The 23,325-nt window shown below is 47.7% G+C and overlaps 1 protein-coding gene across 1 annotated transcript; it reads left to right on the top strand.

Annotated features, from left to right (window-relative positions):
• The first annotated feature begins 808 nt into the window (after positions 1-808).
• LOC144133989 (uncharacterized) lies at positions 809-1,774 on the top strand. Its single transcript, XM_077667017.1, has one exon. It carries the CDS (start codon positions 809-811, stop codon positions 1,772-1,774), a length of 966 nt encoding a protein of 321 aa, XP_077523143.1.
• Positions 1,775-23,325: the final 21,551 nt, after the last annotated feature.

Consider the following 23,325-nt stretch of genomic DNA (forward strand, 5'->3'; position numbering starts at 1 on the left):
CTCGCATAACAGTTGAAATGAGATTATGTAAATTAAAAGAAAGAAAGAAAGCAATGACCGTAATGGAGTTTTTGTAAGCCTCAAGCGACCGGAACGCTTTTTATATGTCACAGCAGTGGCTTGGCTGTTGAATCGGAAGAAGCACAAATGGATAAAATTACTGTTTACCACTTCTTGGCGCAATCCACGTGGCTTTTTATTCTTCCTGGTGCCGCATAATTCTAAATAGAGGACACACCCTTGCAACTAGTGCAGTCAAACAAGAGACTTTTATGGCCAACCCTTTGCTGAGTCGGCCATAAAAGTCTCCTGTTTGAAAGATCAGTCTACGCCATTAGCCCTAATTACATGAACTCAATAGCGTCGGGCCAATTCGGCGGTCGGGCTGAGCATGGTCAACCCAACTCGATCAGTGCGTGTTTAAATGAACTCGATTTTAGCGACTCGAGACAGTTTCAACTATAGCGACACCAAGTGTCGAACGAGCAAGCAGGGAGAGCCTCCAAGATTGAGGCGCGCCATCGCTGTATCGAACGCGGGGCGGCGCGCATGAGGAGTGTAGCATTATCAAGTACGCGCGATATGTTATCAAGCGCGCAGGATGATATATAGTAGGAGCAAAATCGGTTCCACACGTTCCGCTTATCATGACCAGTCATGTGACCTTTGCGGACTTTATAAAGCCAGCAACACTCACCAATAAACGCTCTTTGTTCTCCCCTTACCCACCGGCTACGTTACGTAACTTCGGTGGCGACGAAGATGGGATAGCTGCACGATGACAGCCAGGCCACCGGAATTCGACGATATGACCGGTAGCTGGAGCGGTTACCGTGTTCGTTTGGAGGCCTTTTTTGAGGGCCACGGCATCACAGATCCGGGCAAAAAGCGTGCGCTTCTGGTCGTCATACAGCAGATCATACAGCATACAGTCGTCATACCACACCTAGACAAACACTTCGGCCCACAATCCAATAAGATTGCAGCAAGCTACGCATTCTTTATGCGGAACCAAGCGGAAGGCGAAACAGTACGGGACTATATCACCGACCTGAGACGTCTCGCAGAGAACTGCAGTTTCGAGAAGTTTTGGGACCGCATGCTGCAAGATCGGGTTGTCTGCGGAATCCGTAGTAAACAAGCTCGACGACAAATGTCGCAACAGAAGTTAAGCCTGGCGGAGGCAGAAGCGCTCACTGTAGCAGCGGAAGCCGCAGAAACGGATGTCCGGGCAATGCAAGAGAGGAGCTTCAACGACAATGGTGCTGCCAACTTCGTACAGAAGCACAGGAGGAATCCGCAGAAGTCCGTACGCAGGCATGGATTCATCACAGAGTCCGCTCAGTGCGAAAGGCGTAACTGGAACCATGCTTCGGAAGTGTGCAGACAGACGAAAGCGACGTGTCTCAAGTGCGGCCGGAAGTGTCACCTGGCAATGGTGTGCTCCAGCGGTCGCGGTACCTTGTCAGGAACTTACGCGGTGAAGGAGCTAGACGGCAGTGACGGAAGTGGCGACGAAACGCTCTACGCATTCGAGGCTCACAGCTACACTAGGAACGAATCCGCACTGCCATTTGAAAGGGATTTCATCTGGGAAGGCCGGAACCTGCGCATGCTGGTAGATGCAGGGTCCACTATCAGCGTCTTTGAAAGAAGGGTATTCGAGAATAACCGTGAATGGTGGCCGCCACTGAAGAAGACCACTGCGCCTGACGTGCCTCGTGAGGCCGCTGCCGGTCCTTGGCCGAGTAGCCATGAGAGTCGAATGCTGTAGCACGGAAGTGGACAGCTCGCTGGTTGTAATGTATTGCAACGGGCCACTTTTGTGCGGCCAGAACAACATCCAAGCCTTCCGGAGGGCTGGCATGGCACTACTGGAAGAATTCGCGCCGCAGAATGTACATGTTATACACGGTGACGCTACGACAGCGAAACTTTTGATGGAATTTCCAGAAGTTTTCGAGCAAAGTTCAGATTGCTGTAAGGGGCCACCCGTGAAACTACATAAAGAGATGCCGCTCTACCATGCTTCCTCAAGGCTCGACCGGTGCCATACTCGCTTCAAGAAAAGGTGTCTGCAGAAATCGACCGCCAAGTCAAGGAAGGAGTGCTTTCACAATTGAGTTTCCGAGTGGGCTACTCCCGTCGTGCCTGTGGTGAAGCGAAACGCGGATATTAGGCGGTGCAGAGGCTTCAAGTTAACCGTGAATTCGGGGACCCATCTGGAACAGTATCCGTTGCCAAAAATTGAGAACATCTTCGCATCTCTGTGTGGGGGCAGGTGTTAACTACTTAGGATTTACGACACGCGTATATTCAACTTCCACTGGACGACGAAGCACGAAAAATGGCCGTGCTGAACAAAAAAAAAAGGTTGTTTGCATACAATTGCCCTGCTTTCAGCATCACATCGGCTCCAGCTTTCTTCCAGCGCCAACTCGAATCCATTCTGCAAAGTCTTCCTCGCGACCGGGTGTACTTGGACGACATCATTATTGCTGAAAAGGTGAACGACGACTCAACTCTCCGGCAAGTCTTCGAGCGGTTGCGCGAAAACGGACTAAAGATGAACCTTGACAAATGCAGGTTCCGCGAGAAGCGAGCTACGTTCTTGCGCCATAAGATCCACGCAACTGGCTTACACCCCCCTCATAATATGAAAGCCATCACCGCCGCACCAAGATCAGAGATGATGAGCCAGCTAAAATCCTTTCTGGGATTGATCACATACGGCAAGTTTTTTCCGAACCTTGCTACAACGTTGGCTCCAGCTCCACTGTATAGTCTTTTGGCGAAAGGAGCACGATGACAATGTACTGCTGAGCACGAAAAAGCCTTTAAGGCAGCCAATTGCACTATGCGGGAAGCGGAACTTCTCGTCCACTACGACCCCGAAAAGCCGTTGAGGCTTGACTGCGATGCTTCGCCAGTGGGCGTCGGCGCGGTGCTGTCACACCGAATCGGGAACAGGGACCACCTCATATCGTTCCGTTCGAGAGCTCTGACACCGGCTGAGCGGAAGTATTCGCAGCTAGAAAAAGAAACGTTGACCTTGGTGTTCGGCGTTATCATGTTTCGAGATTACTTGTTGGCGAAACATTTCACTCTCGTGACGGATCACAAGCGACTCACCGGGCTGTTTCACCCGGAGCGGCCAATTTCGCACATGGCCGCGGGAAGAATCCAACGGTGGGCACTGCTGCTGTCGGCTTACCATTGTGACCTAGAGTACCGCCCAGGACACCTAAATGCTAACCCAGGCGCGCTCAGTCGCCTAACTTTGCCGGGCTTGCGTGAACGTGAACGGAAAGGGCAAGAAGCCATAGAATACGCGCTTTATACGCGGAGACCAAATTATATGGCCCTTTCCGCTCGCAACTACCGGACCTAAGCTGCTCAAACGATACGCTTCAGCGGATCAGGGGGTGAATCTCACGCGGCTGGCCACGGCACTTATCGGCAGCGCAGCAACGCCTGATGCCGTACTGTTCTCGCCGTAACGAGCTCGCCGCCAGCCACGATCTGATATACTTGGGCTATCGAGTAGTGTTGCCAGAGGCGGCACAGCGATGCATGATAAAGAAACTGCACGACAAGCACCCCGGTATCGCAGCCATGAACCACACAGCTCGAGTGTTATTTCAGTATCCTGGATTAGATAGGGACATCGAAGTATTGGTTCAAAGTTGCCCTTAATGTATCCAATGCTGGCCCATGCCGGCTGCTGAAGTTCCGTCTCCATGGCCGGCGAGCAACAAGCCATGGTATTGGTAGCATATAGATTTTGCAACCAAATTTTCGTTTTGGTTGACGCCTAGACCAAGTGGGTGGAATCCATACCTTTGATGACCGCCACAGCAGAGACCACCATTCAAGTACTTCAGGGTCTTTTCGCACGGGTTTGCCTACCATACTGCTTTGTATCGGATAACGAACCGCAGTTTGCAAGTGCCACCATGTCTAGTTTCTTGCAGGAAAGCCATGTGAAACGTGTCCGAACAGCCCCATACCATCCTCAGTCAAATGGGTTGGAGGAGCGGGCCGTGCTGACGGTAAAGGAAAGAACGACTAATCAAGTTTTTATTCCGTCATAGATCGACACCGTTGAAAGGAGAGAAATCGCCAACGGAACTGGTGTTGGGTTTCTGTCTCCTAACCAGGCTGACAGCTTCACTCACGGACATCAAGGCCACATAAAATGATTGTGGTGAACCTGTTCCAGCAGGGACAAATCACCCCCACGGTTTCAACCGGGAAAGCCTGCATGGTCGCGCTAGTTTTGGTCCGCTCGGAAATGGATGCCTGCGACTGTAGTGTCCACGAAGGGAGCACGCATGGTTACCCTGAAAACACCGGAGGGATCGGAGCGGCGCCACGTGGACCAACTCTGGCCACGGCTCGAGCTGGTGTCGTCACCTAGCAAGCCGGTCCCAGACCAAACCCACGACGAAGCTCAAAGTAGCTCTGAACAGGTAGAAGATCATCAAGGTACGCAGGCACGGGAAGTCCGCTCTCAAGCCGAAGATCAACAACCACCACATCGCTCGACTCGCCTACGGAAGCCACCGGATCGTCTCACGTACTGTTATCAAGCGCGCAGGCTGATGTATAGCAGGAGCAAATAGTGTTTCACACGTGCCGCTTATCATGGCCAGCCATGTGACCTGTTCTGTCTTTACAAAGCCAGCAGCACCCAGGAATAAACGTTCTTTCTTCTGCCACTACCCACCCGCTACGTTCCGTTATTTCAAGAAGCACGTTGGCATTTATCCTCTACCCTACTTTTCGTGTCTACAGTGCTTACAAGAAACGTTACTAGAACAAACTCTGTTTCACAGCTCCCCCCGGAGTACTGTCCCCTGTGGCGGTTGCGTGAACTAGTGGCGCTGCGATCGAGTCTTGCTGCCTCTTCGGCGCTCGCTGGCATCTGTTGTGCCATTTTTAAACGCGCTCTCGCGACAGACGCTTTGGGTCGTCTGTTTCTCCGTTAAATGTTTGGGTATTTTGTGACATCGGGCCTCTCCATGTCGACCTGCTTTTCACCGGGGTGCAATAGCTGGTGTCGCAACGATGACTCGACGAACCGTCATTTCTTCCGGCCACCGAAAGACCTCATCGAGTTTAAAAGATGGGACCATGCAGTTCACGCAAACGATCGCGTGAAGAACTTTGAGGATTCCGAGAGCGCATCAGCGCATTCCGAACCGGACAGCTTTAATTTTAATCTTTTAATTTTATTCTTGACCGCCTGGAGACCGCAGCATTACCGACAACGCAGGGAAAATTTGAATAATTTCTTGATGAGAAAGCCGACGAAAGATGCGAGGTATTTTATACTCGCCGTCTAGTGCAGTGGAACTTGAATGTTGAGAATACCATTGTGACTGATGAGCAGATATCATGTACTGTAAACGCGCATAGCAAGCTGCACAAGAAGACCTCATATCACGTTAAAACAGGGTTTCTGACGTAGCTCTTTTGAAGCAAGTCGATGAAAGGAAATTCTGTGAGGGAGCCACAACTCAAAGCTCATGTGAAGAGAAGATGTATCACTAGAACTGCTCTGTTATAACGTCGCGACGAGTTTGTCCTCATTGTTTAAGGCTGCACTGACGAATTAGGAAAACGAAAACATAAGAAAAAGTGCAAATCTGCAACAACTAAAGACATGACGTCTTAGAAAAGCCCTGCTGCAAGCTGCGGCAGCTAACAAGAAAAATAACCGAGAAATGTCGGAGTTAAAAGATAAGCTCGAAAAGAGCTCCGAAGAAGAACAGCATCTAGATGGCCTTCCAAACCTGCAGCAGCTGGCTTTAATCGCGGCATTTAAGCAACTAAAAGCCAAAGCGCCGTCCAGAGTGAGATATAATGCCAAATGGCTTCCTAACTGCACGCTTGTGAGACAGGCAAGTCCGAGAACGTACAAGCTTCTTAATGAGCTGAAGATGCTACCACTACCAAGCATAAGCCGCCTAACTCAAATACTGAGGCGCATTTCCTGCAAATATGGCTTTAATGCTGGTGCTCTGGAAGCGATTTAAAAGCATATGCAAACAAAAGATGACCACAGGAAATTCGGCACTCTAATCTTGGACCAAATTCAGTTAAAACAACGTTACGACTTCAGGAAATCTACACACACAGTCTACGGCTTTGTCGACTACGGTGGGGTCGTCAGCGGAAATGCTAGCGAGCAGGCAGACCATGCGTTACTACTTATGTTCGTTCCAATGTTCGAAGGATGGGTGCAGCCAATTGCCAGCTACGCTACGAAAAGCGCAGCTCCTGTGTGCGTCTTGACGAAACTGGTGCTTGAGGCCGTACTGAGGCTTCACAAGTACACAGTAACTGTCTTCATCATTGTAAGCGATGGAGCAAGAAGCAGAAAATCTATGTGGCAGCATTTTGGTGCGAACAGCAGCATTGCTGCTTCCAGCCCAAAGATGCCACATCCATGCTTACCTGAAGAAAAGTTCATGTACTTTGTCAGCGATGTGCCACACATTATCAAGTGCGTGAGAAATCACCTTCTAAAGCACCAAAGGGGCCAACTAAGTACAGCCGTGAAGAAATGCCTTTCATTGTTTTGAGGGAAATCTAATTGCTACCTTTTTATTCGTGTTTCAGACTGGAAAGCAACCCATAGGTTTCAGTCACTATAAGGCTGTGTACGAAACGGAAAAAGACATGTATATCAAGGTGGTGCCAAAAGTGAAAACAACGAAAGTGCAGCCAAATAATCTTCAAAGAATGAACGTACGACTTGACGCAGGTAACCGTAAAAAGCCGTGCTTGGGGCCTTCGTTTTTCGCCCCATGTTAGTGTAAACATCCTCCAAATGACTTTTTGCAGTTGCTCGGCCGGAGCACCGCAGTGGGCCTGAAGGTGTACCGAGACGCTGGCGTCACAGAGCTTCGAGACTCCTCCGGCAACGAAGCCTTCACCAGGAGCACGAACGACCTTTTCGATGCTCTGAACGCGTTGCATCCTTCTGAAGGCATCAGTAAGGGTTTTCCTCGAATTAAGGAATGTTTCTAAGCTGCTTTCTACTAATTTCTTCACAAACCCCTATTCTGATTACGGCGCAAAAAGGCAGCAGGAATACAGTGAAGGCAAAAAAAAAACCGACAAGGAGTTTTATGTCTTTTCTCTATACTTGTTGCCGTCATCTGCACCATCATCAGAATACGTTGATTTACAACCTTTGTCCGTAAAGTTCCGAGACTGAGACCCTTAAAAATTGCGTTGAACAATGAAATCATTCGTGAGCACCTCTTCGAAACAGTCTCTCTTGCAGAGTATACACAGCTTCAGACGCTTCTTGAGGTCTTGGAAACAGTTTGAAAATGCTTCAATGGGCAGAGTTGTTAGCTCTTTTGTCGTGGCGTATTGAATCGTTTCCACGCTCCCCATCCAGCGAACTTTTATTGCTCTCTTCACACGAGGAAACAGGAAAAAATCGAAATGGGGAGAGGTCAGACTAGTATGGCGGATGGGGAAGTACACTAGTACTGTGATTGGCGAGAAATTTTGTCACACTGAGAGCAGTGTGCGGCCTTGCGTTACCGTGGAGAAAGCTCCATTGTCCAGATGCCCATTAGTAATGCGACGGCGTCGCAGTGCATAACGCATGTGTTGGAGCACGTTGATGTAAAACTCCTGATTAACCGTTTGCCCTTGTGGGACGAATTCGTGGTGTATGAAACCTCTGGCATAAAAAAATACTACTAGCATCGTCTTTGTTTTGGTCTCCTGTCGCCGCATACACCTGTCTCGACGCCGGAGAGCTAGTGGACCGCCATGCGGCGCTCTGCCTCTTTGAGGGCCGTATTGAAAACACCACGTTTCGTCTTCAGCAATGATGCTGTCGAAGAATGCAGCATCCTTCTCTGCCCTGAAGAAAAAATCAGCTCTAACTGATGCTCGCGTTTCATTCTGGTCATGTGTGAGGGAGTGCGGCACAAGTCTGGCATTCAGCTTTCGTTTCCCCAAGTTCTCACGCAAAATATGGTGGCATGTTGTCTTACTAATGTGAAGAACATCTGATAGCATGCGAAGTGTAATGGTGCTGTCTCGCTGTACGATTTCCCTGATCCGAGCCGCGTGGTTTTCATTTCTTGGGGTTGAAGGGCGCCCTTGCCTTGTGTCATCTTCCACCGATGTTCTCCCCGAAACGAACCTATTTTACCACTCGAAAACTCGCGCCCGCGAAAATGTCTCGTTGCCATTAACGTCAAAAAGGAGCTCATACGTCTGTGTGGCTGTCTTTCCAAGCTTCACATAGAATTTTATGTTCACACGCTGTTCCAGGTGGACGTCCATGTCTCCACACTCACTAACAGTAGAATGCGCAGACCACTAGTGACAACGTAATTTTCTACATGCAGTGTCATCTAGCGGCTGCCAGTGCAATTAACGTAAATAGCTCAGGTTAGCCTGAAAAGATGGCGCTACACATACGCACCAACATTTGATTTGGGGAATCATTTCTAGAGAAGAAAATAAATCAGTCTCCAAACTTGACAGACAAAGGTTGCATATTTTTGCATTGCTCTAAGTACCAGCATAGTGCGAAGCTTATGTGCTCGTGCTATTCTCTTCGTTCAGGGGCTGCTCTCTTCTAGTAACCGCCGGCTAAACCTTGTCAAGTAAGCCACCCGGTTGGAAGGTGAGCAGTGGCACAAGTCAGGTCCTATGGCAGGTGTTTCCATCGGTAGCGCTTGGGTTGGGCTGTGACCCAGGTTGCTCTTCCCAATCAGACTATCAGGATTACACTGGTTCCCGCCTTTCGCGGAGGGCAGGTTAGCAACCTGCCACAAAGCCGACTTCAGATAGAGAGACAGACAGAGAGACATACAGACGGACGGACGCACTGACGGACTGTCTCGTTGCCGTAAGCGTCACGAGAGAGCACATACGTCTCTGCGGCTGTCTTGCCACGATTCACACAGAATTTTGTTGGCAGGCTGTTCGAGGTGGACGTCCCATTTCTCCACATTCACACACTGTGGAATGCACGGATGAATAGTGAAAACGTATTTTTCTACATGTAGTGTTATCTAGCGGCTGCCACATGATTTAACATAAATAGCTCAGGTGATCCCGCAAAGGTGGCGCTACACATACGCCCCAACATTTTCTTTGGGGAATCATTTCCAGGGAAAATAAATCAGTATCCAAAATTTTACGGACAAAAGTGGTATGTTAATACTAGTAAAATCCTTTATTTCACTTCATATAGGTCATCAAGGAATACATGGATATGTTAAATGAAACAGAACGCTACCACTGCCACAAGAACATGCTTTTTTGTTTGCCTAACGTCAGACAACCGAATCGCGGCGGGTAATACTGCTGTCCATTTTCGGTATTATCGAGGAGTTGCATAAGGCCGGCGTCCCGCACATTTTACAGCTAAGCTGAACCAGGACCAACTTGCGGTAATATACGCAAGGTATACTAACATTAATAATAAGCGTAGATGTTTCTGTCGCGCTTTCACTGCTGAACCAGAAGGAACTAGAGACTGCAGAAAGAACTATACTCCGTTTCATACATACAGTGCAACGCTGTCAAAGCTGTCGCTCCTGTTCGCACTGCCTGCGACCTAACAGTAGTGCGCTCCTTGTGGTGAGCGAAAGATAAATCTGCCTGCAGGCTTACTACATGACACATTTGTCATCAGCTTAATTCAAGGTACTCTCATTGCCGACGGCAGGCTGTCGCTTTCTCCTTACTGTCACCACTCAGCCACAGAACAAGAGCGGAGTAACACTCCTCCCTTTATTTTCCCGTGCGGATTACTTCCGTACCTTTCACAGCGTTGAACCTGATGTATGAAAGGGAGTACCCCGTTTCAAACATCAAGTGCAACGCTGTGAAGGCTACCGAAGTAGTCCGCAAAAAGAAATTAAAGGGGTGCATCATTCCGCGCGGTTTCGCGCAGACTTTTGATGTTTTAGAAGGAGGGTTACGCAGGGGTATGGTGGCCTGTTGTTTTGTGGTGTAAGCGCGTTCAAACTTTTCCTTTCGGCACTATTTCCTGTAATAAAGAAAAACATCTGTCCGCTCTGTTCTGTGGCCGTGTGTCACTCCGCTTCCGGCCGCCGCAGCGTACGGACGTGTGGTGGGAAGCTCTGAGAGCGCTTCGTTATCGGTCATGCCTGGCCGAGGTTTCAGTGAACGACGCCCACCGGTGGGCTATCGCTTAGTTTTATCTACGCTGCCTACGGGAGACGCGATGAAGACTACGATTTTCCTTCACTGCGATATTTCCGGGCGGTCTTATCGCATACAGGATTTTTGCAAGCTATTGGAAACTGCCTGTGTTCTACCCTTCGTAGCTGGCATTGGGCCCTTTCAAATGTCGCATGTGTGGATGTTGAAGCTGAAAACTGCGGAAGCGAAAGAACGACTGCTGACAGAAGGAACACTAGAAGTGAAAAAACGCTGCTGTGCAGTCATTGAACCCAACAAACGTGATATGGCCTTCAGGGTGCATTGGGTGCCCTTCTATGTGTCGAATGAGTCTGTGCAGAAGGGTTTTGAAGAGTTTAGAGAAGTGACAGATGTCACTCGTGAGCAGTGGAACAGTCCGGGTTTCGAAGACGCCGAGTCGACAACCCGGCTGGTGCGTATGGTTCTGAAGGAGGGGCTCTCTATCGATGATTTACCCCACATTTTCAAGTTTTACGGAGGGCAAGTGTTAGTGGTGGTGCCTGGACGTCCACCAATATGTCTGCGGTGCAAGAGGACGGGACATATTCGACGCGACCGCCGCACGCCGAGGTGCAGCTTGTGCCAGTCCTTCGGACACGAACGGGAAGGATGCGTCCGTACGTACGCGCGTGTGGCCACGGGTACTGCCCCGCCGCAAGACGACTGAAGCGAGCTGCTTATGGACCAAGAGGAACTGGAGAACGCCGGAGCCCCGCCCCCTTCAAGACACAGCGACGGCCCTGCTTTCCATCAGCCAGAGCTGCCTGCTGGCAACGAGAAATCACAAGGTGAACCCGCTGCAGAAACGACTGGCAAGAAGTCGGATGCCGCTGCGCCGCCAGAAGAGCCAACGAAGGAGGGCACTACAGGCGACCACGACTCTGGTGCGTCGATGGATGCGACAGTCGCTTCCATTAAGCGACCTCGCGACTACGAAAGGCACCGGCTACGGACCGAGAGCTTCGTCGGCTAGAAAGGCATTGGAGAGGAGATGGAGCCAAGAAACGCAAGTTAGCCTTGTCACGGTCCTCGTCGCTCACTCGCGACGAGAGACCGAAGAAGTGAGCGTTATAAGCACTGTTGTTTGTTTGCTGTGTGTACGCTATGGCTTACTTGAAGCAACCGCTAAAAGTTGGCACTCTGAACGTACGAAGACTTGCCTCGAAGCGTAAGCAAGTGCAGTTGAACCGACTGTTCGGTGAGTTAGATCTAGATTTAGAAGTACGGAAAGCTGATCAAGTTGGTTACGGTTATCTATGGTAAAACAGCGCGGAAAAAACACAAGGACGAAAAAAACACGACGACACGAGCGCTGACTGTCAACTGGTGATTTATTACGCACGTGTGTACATATACTATTCCCGCAAAACACTACACAGAACAAAAAATATTCAAGAAACACTGCGTCATCACTTAACACATTAAATCTACCTTGCTGCAAATGCATGCTTCAAACAGGTGATTACGTGGTTAGCCAATGATAATGAGGGCTTGCTAATGCATGCTGCACCCCCTTTGTCAATAAGATATGCCTCTACTAGTTCCTCTACTATCTGATCTTTATGTTTAAAGATGACGGATGTCTGATGAAGCAATGGGGCGCACGTGTGCTTAGGTTGCCTGCAGTGCAGCGCCAAATTCGAACTGGCTGCCCTGTCCAAAGAATTGTAATGCTCCCTCAGCCGTTCATTAAGACATCGCCCAGTCTGGCCAACATACCACGCACCGCATGAAAGAGGGATCTTGTATACTACACCTTCGACGCACTCAACCCTCCTCTCTGCGTGTGCTGTGGTAAAACCACTACCAATCGTCCTTCCTAGTAGGGACTCTCGCTTCCGCTGCACAGCTCGGCAAATGTTGCTTAATTTTCTGCGAGAGTTGCCGCAAAAGTTAAGAGACGTGCCGTCGCCCTTCTTAAAAAGGCCAATCTCGACCGTTTGCGCGAGTCCGTAAAGAAATCGGAACGCAGCACGCTTGAAATATTTTTTACGGTTAAAACCCACAAAATAGGCTATCCCATTCGGTCCATAATTTCGGAGAAGGGAACTTGGCAGCTTGTTGTTTTCAGCTACTTACAGAGGGCGCTTGCTTCCCTTGCATTTGAAGACCCTTTCCGAACGCGAAACTCCGACGTCGTCTTGGAGTACCTTCAGAACAATAATCCTGGTGACTGTCATGTATTCAGCGTGCACGTCGAGGATTGATACTATTCAATTCCTCATGAGTGTTTGCTGCGCTTTGTAAGGAAATGTATAAGTGCGGACAATGACGAAGTGCGCTTCCGAAATGTTTGCGGTGTATCTCTTGATGCTTTCCTTGAAGTGCTGTGTATGTACCTCCGGTCCACCATTGTTGCATGGGATGACAGTGTGTTTATACAGCGTTCCGGGATATGCATTGGGTCTCGCGTGGCTCCGCTGCTAAGTGACTTGTTCCTTAGCAGAATTAACAAAGCAATTGCAGGAGAGTTACCGGGCGGTGTACTGAAAGTACACAGATACGTGGACGATTACCTCGTTTTTGTTGAAAATGAAGGATGCACGCAATATGTCGTGAACACATTTGTCAGAAATGGTCAAGGGCTTGCTTTCACCACGGAGACCGTTAACCAAGGTAGGATGCAATTCTTTGATGTGGAGCTGAGACTTGAGCCCGGACATGTTTGCTGGCTGTATTCGCCCCGTTCCGTCAAGCCCCTACTCAGCTGCTTTCAGTCTGAGCACTCTAAGCTGGTAAAGGATGGCATCGCCCTGTCTTGTGTTCGCGCCGCCCTCAACAAGTCGTGTGTCCATATCATTGAGGAAGGTGTGCAAGGCCAGATTTCTAGGCTTAAGGACGCTGGCTTTCCTGAGGCAACTATCGGACGGTTATGCGAAAGGCTTATGGCCAAAATCAAATCGGAGCATAAGCGTGCTCCTCAGGAAGATGAGGTCACGAATCGCCGGAATATTGCTGTCATCCCTTATGTTCATGCATTATCACACCGTCTGAAGAAAGTGGGGCGAAAATTTCTAGTTGAGGTTGTATTTTCGTCTCGAAGAAAATTAAGCAACATTTGCCGAGCTGTGCAGCGGAAGCGAGAGTCCCTACTAGGAAGGACGATTGGTAGTGGTTGTACCACAGCACACGCAGAGAGGAGGGTTGAGTGCGTCGAAGGTGTAGTATACAAGATCCCTCTTTCATGCGGTGGGTGGTATGTTGGCCATACTGGGCGATGTCTAAACGAACGGCTAAGGGAGCATCACAATTCTTTGGACAGGGCAGCCGGTTCGAATTTGGCGCTGCACTGCAGGCAACCTAACACACGTGCGCCCCATTGCTTCATCAAACATCCGTCATCTTCAAACATAAAGATCAGATAGTAAGGGAACTAATAGAGGCATATCATATTGACAAGGGGGGTGCAGCATGCATTAGCAAGCCCTCATTATCATTGGCTAACCACGAAATCACCTGTTTGGAGCATGCATTTGCAGCAAGGTAGATTTAATGTGTTCAGTGATGACGCAGTGTTTCTTGAATATTTTTTGTTCTGTGTAGTGTTTGGCGGGAATATTATATGTACACACGTGCGTAATAAATCACCAGTTGAAAGTCAGCGCTCGTGTCGTCGTGTTTGTTCCGTCCTTGTGTTTTTTCCGCGCTGTTTTACCATGGATAGATCTAGATATCGCGGCTATTCGAGAAACAAAATTTAAAGATGACCAGCAAACAGATAACATGGTGCTTGGTTTTCGGTCACGATTCAATGTTTGGGTATGCCATGCGGCTGGTTTGTCGGCGGGATGCTGTCTTTTCCTGAGGAAAAACATTGGCATAGTAGAGGAACAAATAACTTGTGCAAGGGGGCGGTTTATCGTGTGTGACTTCACATACGGAACACTCGCGGTGAGGGTTGTTGTCCTGTATGCTCCTACGATACAAAAGGAACGCCGCGGATTTTTTGAACAGTTAGGTTCGTTCCTTCAGTGCAGTCGAGTGCTCATATTATTGGCTGAATTCAATTGTGTTTTGGAGTCTAAAGATCGTTGAAATGGAAAAAGTGTAAAAGACCCGAGTGCTGATTTGTTGAAGAGTGTCCTGAACGAGTGCAGCTTAGAGGACGTAATGTACCTGACGAAAAGACATAAACATGTGCATTTTACGCATTTTCAACGAAGTAGCCACGCCCGACTCGACAGAATATACGTGTCGCCGGAGTTGTCGCCTTCTTGTGAGCAGTATGAAGTGAAGCAAGTGTCCTTTAGTGACCACTGCCTAGTTGCGGTAACTTTGGGTGGAAGGAAGCAGCGTAAAACAAAAATGAACTGGGATATGTGGAAGCTAAACTCAAGGCTTATAGAAGACGACATATTTTTAAGAAAAGTCAAGGAAAGCATGGATATGTTTAATAATAGTGAAGCAGGATGTATTGAATCTTGGGAACGCTTTAAGCAGGAGGTGAAAATTCATGCCATTGAGCGTTCAAGCATAATAAAGTATGAGGGAAAAAAAGAAGAAAAGCAAATGCGAGAGCTTCTGGCAAATTTAGGGCGCGATGAGGAACAAACGCCGGGCATGTTCATGCATGATATAAAGGGCGTCAAAGTATGGCTAGAAGCTTTAGATGCTCAGAAGTACCGAGGGGCAGCGATAAGAGCACGCAGGGAAAAAAGGCTTACTGGCGAAACGCCAACAAAACGAGCGCTCTCAGATGAAAAGCGATACGCGCGCTCGAACGAGATCTCAGTTATCGAATACAAAGGGCAAATCCTGAGTGATCAAACAGGAATTTTGAGTGCATTCGTGGAACATAACCGTGAGCTGTTTGCAAGCAAAGCACCAAGTGAAGAAGGGTTTCGGGAGAACTTTTTGCCACTTATGCCAATATTAGAAAATGAGATCACTGAGGAACTACAGAAGGAATTATGTATTGAAGAAATAGTGACAGCAATTGATGAACTGAATGCCGGAAAGTAGCCGGGACCTGACGGTTTGAGTGCGACCTTTTATACGAGCTTTAAATATGACCTTGCCACTATGCTTTATAAGCTTTTCAAGGAGTGCTGTGAAGTCGGTAGGCTGCCACCTTCGTTTAACAGTGCCCATACGGTCATAATTTCTAAGACAGATGACCCAGCCAAACTGGTAAAGGTTACAGGATATAGACCGAATACGTTAACAAACGATTATAAAATTCTGATGAAAGTGTTAGCTAAGCGATTCCAATACGTCATAAAGGATATTGTAGGACCTCACCAAACGTGTGGGATAAAAACCAGAAGCATATTTAAAAATATTCATATAACACGCAGCGTGCCCGAGTGCTGCGATGCTCTGAATAATAAAGTGGCTCTGGTTCAAATTGTCTTTGAAAGCGTTCGATCGCGTGTCTCATGAAATACTGTACTGCTTGTTGGAACATATTGGTATTGGTTCAGTTGTTCTCAAAGGGATAAAAATGGCTTATGCATGTTGCTCGACACGCCTTATGATAAACAAACTGTTATCTGAAAGAATTGATGTAAGGGCATCTGTTCGACAAGGATGTCCACTGTCCCCTCTCCTTTTTGCAATTTATTTGGAGCCTTTTTGCAGGATAACTGCGAGTGGGAACATCCGAGGTTTTAGGTTGGCAGCGTGTGAAGTGAGAATACTGGCATACGCGGATGACGTAGCGCTCTTTTGTGAAGACCGCAAAAGTGTTGTAGAAGCGTTACAAATAACTGAAAGGTTTTGCAGGCAGACTGGCAGCGCTGTTAATTTAGACAAATGTCTCGGAGTCTGGCATGGGCAATGGGACGTAGAGCCAGAAATGTTCAGCGGGGTCCGATGGGCTACTACTGCCAGAGTTTATTTGGGTGTCCCGCTGGACAAATATGGGGAGAATACCATCTACTGGAATGAAAACGCAGAATAAATGCGGGACAGGACGAAAAGGTAGATGGGCCGTAACCTTTCCATTTTCGCGCGTGCTACCGTATGTAACACCTTTCTTGTTGCAAGGGCCATGTATTTACTCCAAGTATTATACTGTGCACGAAGCAATATTCAAAGGTTCCATCGGGTTTTTGCAGTTTTTATTTGGGCGTCCAATTTGGAACGAAGTCGCAGAGGTAATCTCTTCCGGAGGGTAAAGGTCGGAGGACTGTCTCTTATGCATCTATATGTACGGCAGGTGGTTTTAAGGTTTTGTTTCTTGCGTGACCAAAATGACACTTTCTTGCGAACATTCATACAAACCATGCTATCTACTGATGTAGTCAAGAGTTTGACGAAACGTCGTCTGGTCAAGTAGAGGCATGATAAAAACATAGGGTCACTGACCAAGTCAAAATTTTAAAGAAACGTATTGACGTTTCGGAAGCCCTACGGCTTCCTTGTTCACAATGGGTGAAACCAGGCAAAAGCATGCGTTGATATCTTATTCAAAAATGCGTCGTAATGATCTTGCGTAGTCAGCAGGCAGATTTCCTTGCGTCCGATTTAGTGTACCGGGAGTGGTTTGTATCATCAAGGACTCTAGATACAGGCGTCTAGAAGTGATTCGTTCTCTGGCAAGCACACGTGCCCTGTCCCAATTGATGACATGTCCAGTCTCTTGCACGTGTTAGGCCAGAGCGTTAGCAGCACTGCGTCCTTTCGCCACGTCATTTTTGTGCTGCTGGATCCGTCTGCGCCAGTTTCCGGATTCCCCGATATAATTCCGGTCGCAATCTTCACACGGAATCTTGTACACGACCCCAGGATATCTGTCAGGGGGAAGCGGGTCTTTCACATTGACGAGCTCGTTTCTAAGCTTGCTTGTTGGAACGTGGGCAACTTGCACGCCGTACTTTCGGAATACCCGACCAAGTGCTTCCCTGATATGTGGCATGTAGGGGATGGATGCGCGTTTTGGCTTAGAAGCATTGGCGACGTCAGAAGGTGGCGGTCGCTCCAGTAGTTTCTTTTTTGTGTTTGCCACAAAACTTCTTGGATAGCCATTTCTCGCCAAATCCCTTTCAACAGTCTTTAGCTCTTCCTTCAGGGACTGCTCGTTCGAGCACGTGTTTATTGCTCTTTCGACTAAAGAGCAGACGACAGAGCGCTTGTGTGCCATCGGGTGGACAGAATAAAAGTCAAGATACCGGCCTGTGTGCGTAGGCTTTCTGTACACGGTGAACTCCAGGCTCCTGGGTTTTCGCGTCACACGGGTGTCCAGAAAAGAGATGCAGCCATTCGCCTCCTCTTCCACAGTGAACTTGATTGAGGCTTCTATGCCGTTGAGGTGGTTTAAGAACCGTTGGACGTGTTGTTTCTTTAAGATGCAAAAACAATCATCCACGTACCTGACGAATAATTTAGGGCGTGGCTCGAATGTTTCTAGGGCTTTCGTCTCGATGGCTTCCATTGTGAGGTTAGCCGCCGTCACGGAAGTTGATGCTCCCATGGCTGTGCCGAAGGTCTGTCGATAGTAATTGCCACCGTACGAGAAATATGTGTTGGCAAGGCAAAAGGAAAGAAGCTTACATAGGTCGGGTACGTCGAAAGGTGTGCGCTCTTCAAGAGACTACTCCTCGTTCAAACGAAGCTTGCAGGTTTCCACAGCCAGGTCAACCGGAACGCACGTGAAAAGGGAACAAACATCGAAGGAAACCATCACTTCACCACTTTCAAGTGCGACGTTCTTCACTTTGCTAATGAAGTCCACTGTATTCCGTATATGCGTCTCGGTCTTGCCAACTAGAGGAGATAAAATCTTGTGCAGGTAGCGAGACAAACCTTGGAGTGGAGACCTTGTAAAATCCACAATAGGACGCAACGGAACACCTTCCTTATGAACTTTCGGCAGCCCGTAGATAGCTGGCGCCGATCCGTTTGTGCAGAGTAGCTTGTAATATAGGCTTCTTTTTGACGGTGGAGGAACTGAAAAATCGTTGAGAGTAGCTTTTGAAGGTCCCTCTGGACTTTAGAAGTGGGGTCTTTGGGTAGGCGGCTGCAAGTTTCCGGGTCCTGAAGCAAATCTTCAATTTTGGCTTTGTAAGACTCATGGTCAAGAATAACTGTGACGTTTCCTTTGTCGGCTGGTAGTATCGCAATCCTGCGGTTACTGCGTAGCCTTTCTAGTGACTTCCGCTCTTCTGAGGACAGAGGGCACACAGGGTCAGACTTGCGTATACGTGAAAGTATCCCTATCGCCTTCGTACGGACTTCATCCCTGAGACCAACGTCTAAAAGTTGAACAGCGCTTTCAACGGCAGAGATCACTTTTCGTGAATCTGGTGGCTTTCCTTGGTTGAAGTTCAGTCCGTGACTTAGAACCTGGGCTTCGCTCGGAGTCAGAGTGTAAGAGGAAAGGTTCCGTACCTCAGACAATGGTGTCGCCCGTATGCCCCTTTTTTCGGAGGTAAGTTTGTCGAGCTTCGATTCCTGGGCCCTCTCGTGTTTTTCCTTTGTCAAGCGGGCTTCTTGGTTGGCAACGAGTTGGATCTCGTGAAAAACATCTGGAGCCGAAGATTCTAGGAGGCGCCTTTCACAGAACACATCATTGTCAAGGCGTTTCAGAGTAAGTTTGCATTCTTCAATGCGGGCTTGGACGAGAAGGCGCTCCGCTTTGTTGATCACTTGGTGTCCAAAGGCAGATCTTACGGGTCTGTGCAGACGAAGGGATCTCGGCGCCACACGGTGAATCTTACAGGCCAAGTTGAATTGCAGATGCGTTCGGAAAGCTGCCAGTTTTGACGAACTACGAATGAAATGGCGGATGCTTGTAATGACTGGCTGCCCATACTTATGGCGTATGTTGATGTAGTCAAGAGTTTGACGAAACGTCGTCTGGTCAGGTAGAGGCATAATAAAAACATAGGGTCACTGACCAAGTCAAAATTTTAAAGAAACGTATTGACGTTTCGGAAGCCCTACGGCTTCCTTGTTCACAATGGGTGAAACCAGGCAAAAGCATGCGTTTATATCTTATTCAAAAATGCGTCGTAATGACCTTGCGTAGTCAGCAGGCAGATTTCCTTGCGTCCGATTTAGTGTACCGGGAGTGGTTTGTATCATCAAGGACTCTAGATACAGGCGTCTAGAAGTGATTCGTTCTCTGGCAAGCACACGTGCCCCGTCCCAATTGATGACATGTCCAGTCTCTTGCACGTGTTCGGCCAGAGCGTTAGCAGCACTGCGTCCTTTCGCCACGTCATTTTTGTGCTGCTGGATCCGTCTGCACCAGTTTCCGGATTCCCCGATATAATTCCGGTCGCAATCTTCACACGGAATCTTGTACACGACCCCAGGATATCTGTCAGGGGGAAGCGGGTCTTTCACATTGACGAGCTCGTTTCTAAGCTTGCTTTTTGGAACGTGGGCAACTTGCACGCCGTACTTTCAGAATACCCGACCAAAATTTTGACTTGGTCAGTGACCCTATGTTTTTATTATGCTATCTACTGCACTTCCAGAATTCATTATCTCTTCGTGCAATGCTCGGAGGTACACAGTGCCTCGCTTCCTGCGAGAGGTGGTCTGGTCATTCAGGTTTTTGCAAGTGCGGTTTTCTCTAGAGTATTTAGCGAGTGCAACGCCGAAGCGACTATACAAGGATCTTGTTGAGCAGTTGTTTCCAGCTCCACTGTACAGAACCTTCTACTGTGAAGGCCCTGGAAAAGACGTTCTCAGGCGAGTTAAGATGATGACTGTTGCGCCTGGCGTTAAAACATTATTTTTCAAACTGCATACAGGAACCCTACCAGTAAAAACATGGCTAGAGGAAAAGGGCCTTTTTCTTCCTTGGGGCTCTAAATGTGTCTTGTGTAGAAAGCCAGAGATGGTAGAACACGTGTTCCTGGATTGTTGGGATGCGGTGTTCTACTGGGATGTTCTGCAAAGAAACCCTAAAAAAAGACTTGCCATTGACACCGCGCGGAATTCGGTACCTGACCACTGAAAGTGATGTTGCACAGCCTGACCAGATTATGTTATTGGGCCTTCACAGCATATGGAGGAGTAGAATGGATTTTAGACATTGTGACTTGGATGCACGATCGGTATGTGATTATTTTGTCGAACATATGTATAAATTAAGAGAAGTCCTGAAGCAGCAAGACAATGCGGATGATGTATTGAGTCTGATGGACCAACTTGTTGTAATGAAAGTTCATTAGACATGGTTGTCTGCCAAGGGGCATGGCAACCACGATATTTTATTGATTTGTATATTCATGCAAAAAAAAAGTTCTGTGGCCGTGTGCTCTAACGCGTCTCTCCGGAGAGTCGACAGGCAACTGGGGATGCGTGGGTTCAAATCCCGCAAGGGGAATCTTTTTCTCGCAATTTTTTTTTCATCGCAAGTTGCATTTCGCTTGACTTGAATGGGAAATCTCGTTTTGTTCCGAATCGCTTGAATATTATGCCGCGTTCTGAAATGAACTGTATGTATCTGTTCATTTGATTCTTACCGCGTTAATGTGACCTGACCGAAAGTCGTTGTCAATGAGCTCGCACCGGCTTTTGGTCAGCTGTGGCCGGTTTCTTCCCGATTGTGCAGCATTGTGACTATGCTTTTTAGATACAAGCAAGAGATTTGTGTGAAAAGATAACGTTCATTCGTCGGGTTTAAGTGTCACAGCGGTGAGTGCTTCGCCGTGGGCCGATTAACAAGTGGTCGTCTGCAACTTTCGATTTCGCTGTTGCGGAGGAACCCACTCCTTTGTGGGCCTCTCCCAAGGTACCTGGCATGTTATGAATTGTTCCGTGCAACCTGTTAGCGGCAGATTCTGTTTTGGCCAAACGATTTTGAGAACGACTTTGGCACTGTGCTTGTTTATCAAGCATGAGCGCAGAAAATATATTCTAGACTTCTTAATCACCTAATTTCTTACTGTATATATGTAGCATTCTTGTGCATATCTGCAATTCTGGTTTTGTTGTTTTTGTTGAGATATTTTTCGTTCTGAAGCAAAGCGCATTTTCCTGTGTCATTGAAAAGAGAGCAGTATATATAAACTAATCAGTCAAATTGTTTTTACATACACCACCCCAACACGGCCTGTTTTCTCGTGTTAATTGTTAAATTTAAAACATAGTCTTGTTTTAAACAGTGACAGACAATATTACTCCCTCAAAAGTTACAGATCTGTCGTGCACAAATGTATATGAGGGCAATAGAGAGACAAGCCAACTTCTCTCTATTTCCCTGCTCTCCTAGTAGGGCAGAAGATGGTCAGGCAGGATTTTTATGCAGCCAGGCAAAAAAAGTTTCGAGCTGTGAGAGCGTCAAGTAAGAATGCAGAAAAAGTTGTACAACGCAATGAAGAAATATTTTGAAAGAGCAAACAACAAACGAGATAGGACAACAAAGAACGTTTACCCTTCAGTGTTTGCAAGAAATGATTTATTCTAGAAAAAGCGAGTGGCATGGATCGCAGTGCATGCAAATTAAAGGACACGTGCAGTGTGCGAACAACAACACACTATCAGTCAAGTGCTCCAAAATTGGAAAAAAAAGTGCAGGCCATCGAACATTATTTCATACAACGAGAACCTTACCAATGTCTGGACAGCGTTCAAAAAGCCGCGCATTTTAAGCCAACAAAATCAATTTCCTGGGACATGTACTAACAAAGACATGACTCGAAACAAACAAATTCACAGTGAATTGAGCATGAGCAAGCATGAAGTCGTTCACACCCCCCAAAATTAAGGACAAATCATACAGTACTGTTTTCCTCAACACTGGCACTACAGCATTGCATAACATGTCAAAATGAACAGAGACTGACACTAATGCAAGACAACACAAACCAGGACTCCCTTTTGAGGACATGATGATCAGACACCCACACATACCGTTCCCAACCCTCACACATAAAATGAGGCCCATTCCTAGGGATGTGTGAATGTTCGAAATTTTAGGACAGCAAATTGAATATATTCCAGATAAATTATTCGACAGAATCAGAGAGTAGATGTTCAAACTTATTTTACACGAATCGAATTTTCTCTCAAATTTTCAGATACTTTTCGAATATTTGACACAATGCTTGATTAGGCGCCACTGTATTTGTCTGCAATGACTCTTTCAAAAACTCCACACATTGACCACATGTACCCCTATTCATATTCTAATTGAGAAAGTACTATTCGCGTTTCCTTAAAAGTTCTATTTCTATACAGGAACTCTTTACACGACCGCCACCCCCGCCGCCCCCACCGGCGCCGCCGCCGCCACCACCGCGTCCTTCACATCCACCTCAACACCTACACTACAAGTTACTGCCTGATACAATTTGATGCTATGAGCATGTGCTATTACGCACATGCACACATAAGATTCATCACAGCATGCCGATGAGTCCTCTCTCTTTCCTCGGCAGACAGATCAACACACGCCCACATGCACACATATTTTCACCTTTCCATCCACACACGCACAAAGGTGATCACAGCATGCCGATGAGTCATCTCTGTCTTCTCACTGGCATGTATAATACACGTTCATTCGAAATCAAACAAGTTCCTCGATTCCACTTATATCTTCACGACTCAAATGTGTGGTCGACTCCCCAGAAGAGGATTTGCACAAGTCAAGAATGCTGAAGACAACCGGTTCAGTTTCAGCGTGAACTATCATATCGCGTTGCCATGCTTCAGCCTCAACTTGCTCCACATAAACACAACAGTTTTGCCAGTTTCCCTGGCTTATAGACGCCAGTGCTTCCGGCGGGAGGTTTTACACTTCAGCCAAAGTGAAGCATTTGTTGCGACTGGCGATGTATCCCTTCACTTGGCTGAAGACAAGCTAAATGGGATTGAACTCGCAGCGGTACGGGGGTAAACGAAGAACTTCGTGGCGATGAGTAGCCGCCAGGGTGTCGATGCGGCACACACCGCTGGAATAGGTCCAGCAATTCTGCCCTCACCGTGTCCTGTGAACACATAACACCTTTCTTTGTTAGCCAAAGCTGAATACAAGCTTTGCGCGCAGACTTGGGGTGCTTTTTTAAGAGCCACGCTATGATATTGAGCATTGTCCATGTCGACATTGCTATTGGCTGGAATGTTTGGCAAAAGCTTGTCGGTGAACCCCTTTTCAGAGTAGATGCCATCCATTTCAGAGTTGTAGTCAGCGTTTCCTTTTTTGCT

The sequence above is a fragment of the Amblyomma americanum genome, chromosome 5 (genome assembly GCF_052857255.1).
Source record: "Amblyomma americanum isolate KBUSLIRL-KWMA chromosome 5, ASM5285725v1, whole genome shotgun sequence".
Lineage (NCBI taxonomy): Eukaryota > Metazoa > Arthropoda > Arachnida > Ixodida > Ixodidae > Amblyomma > Amblyomma americanum.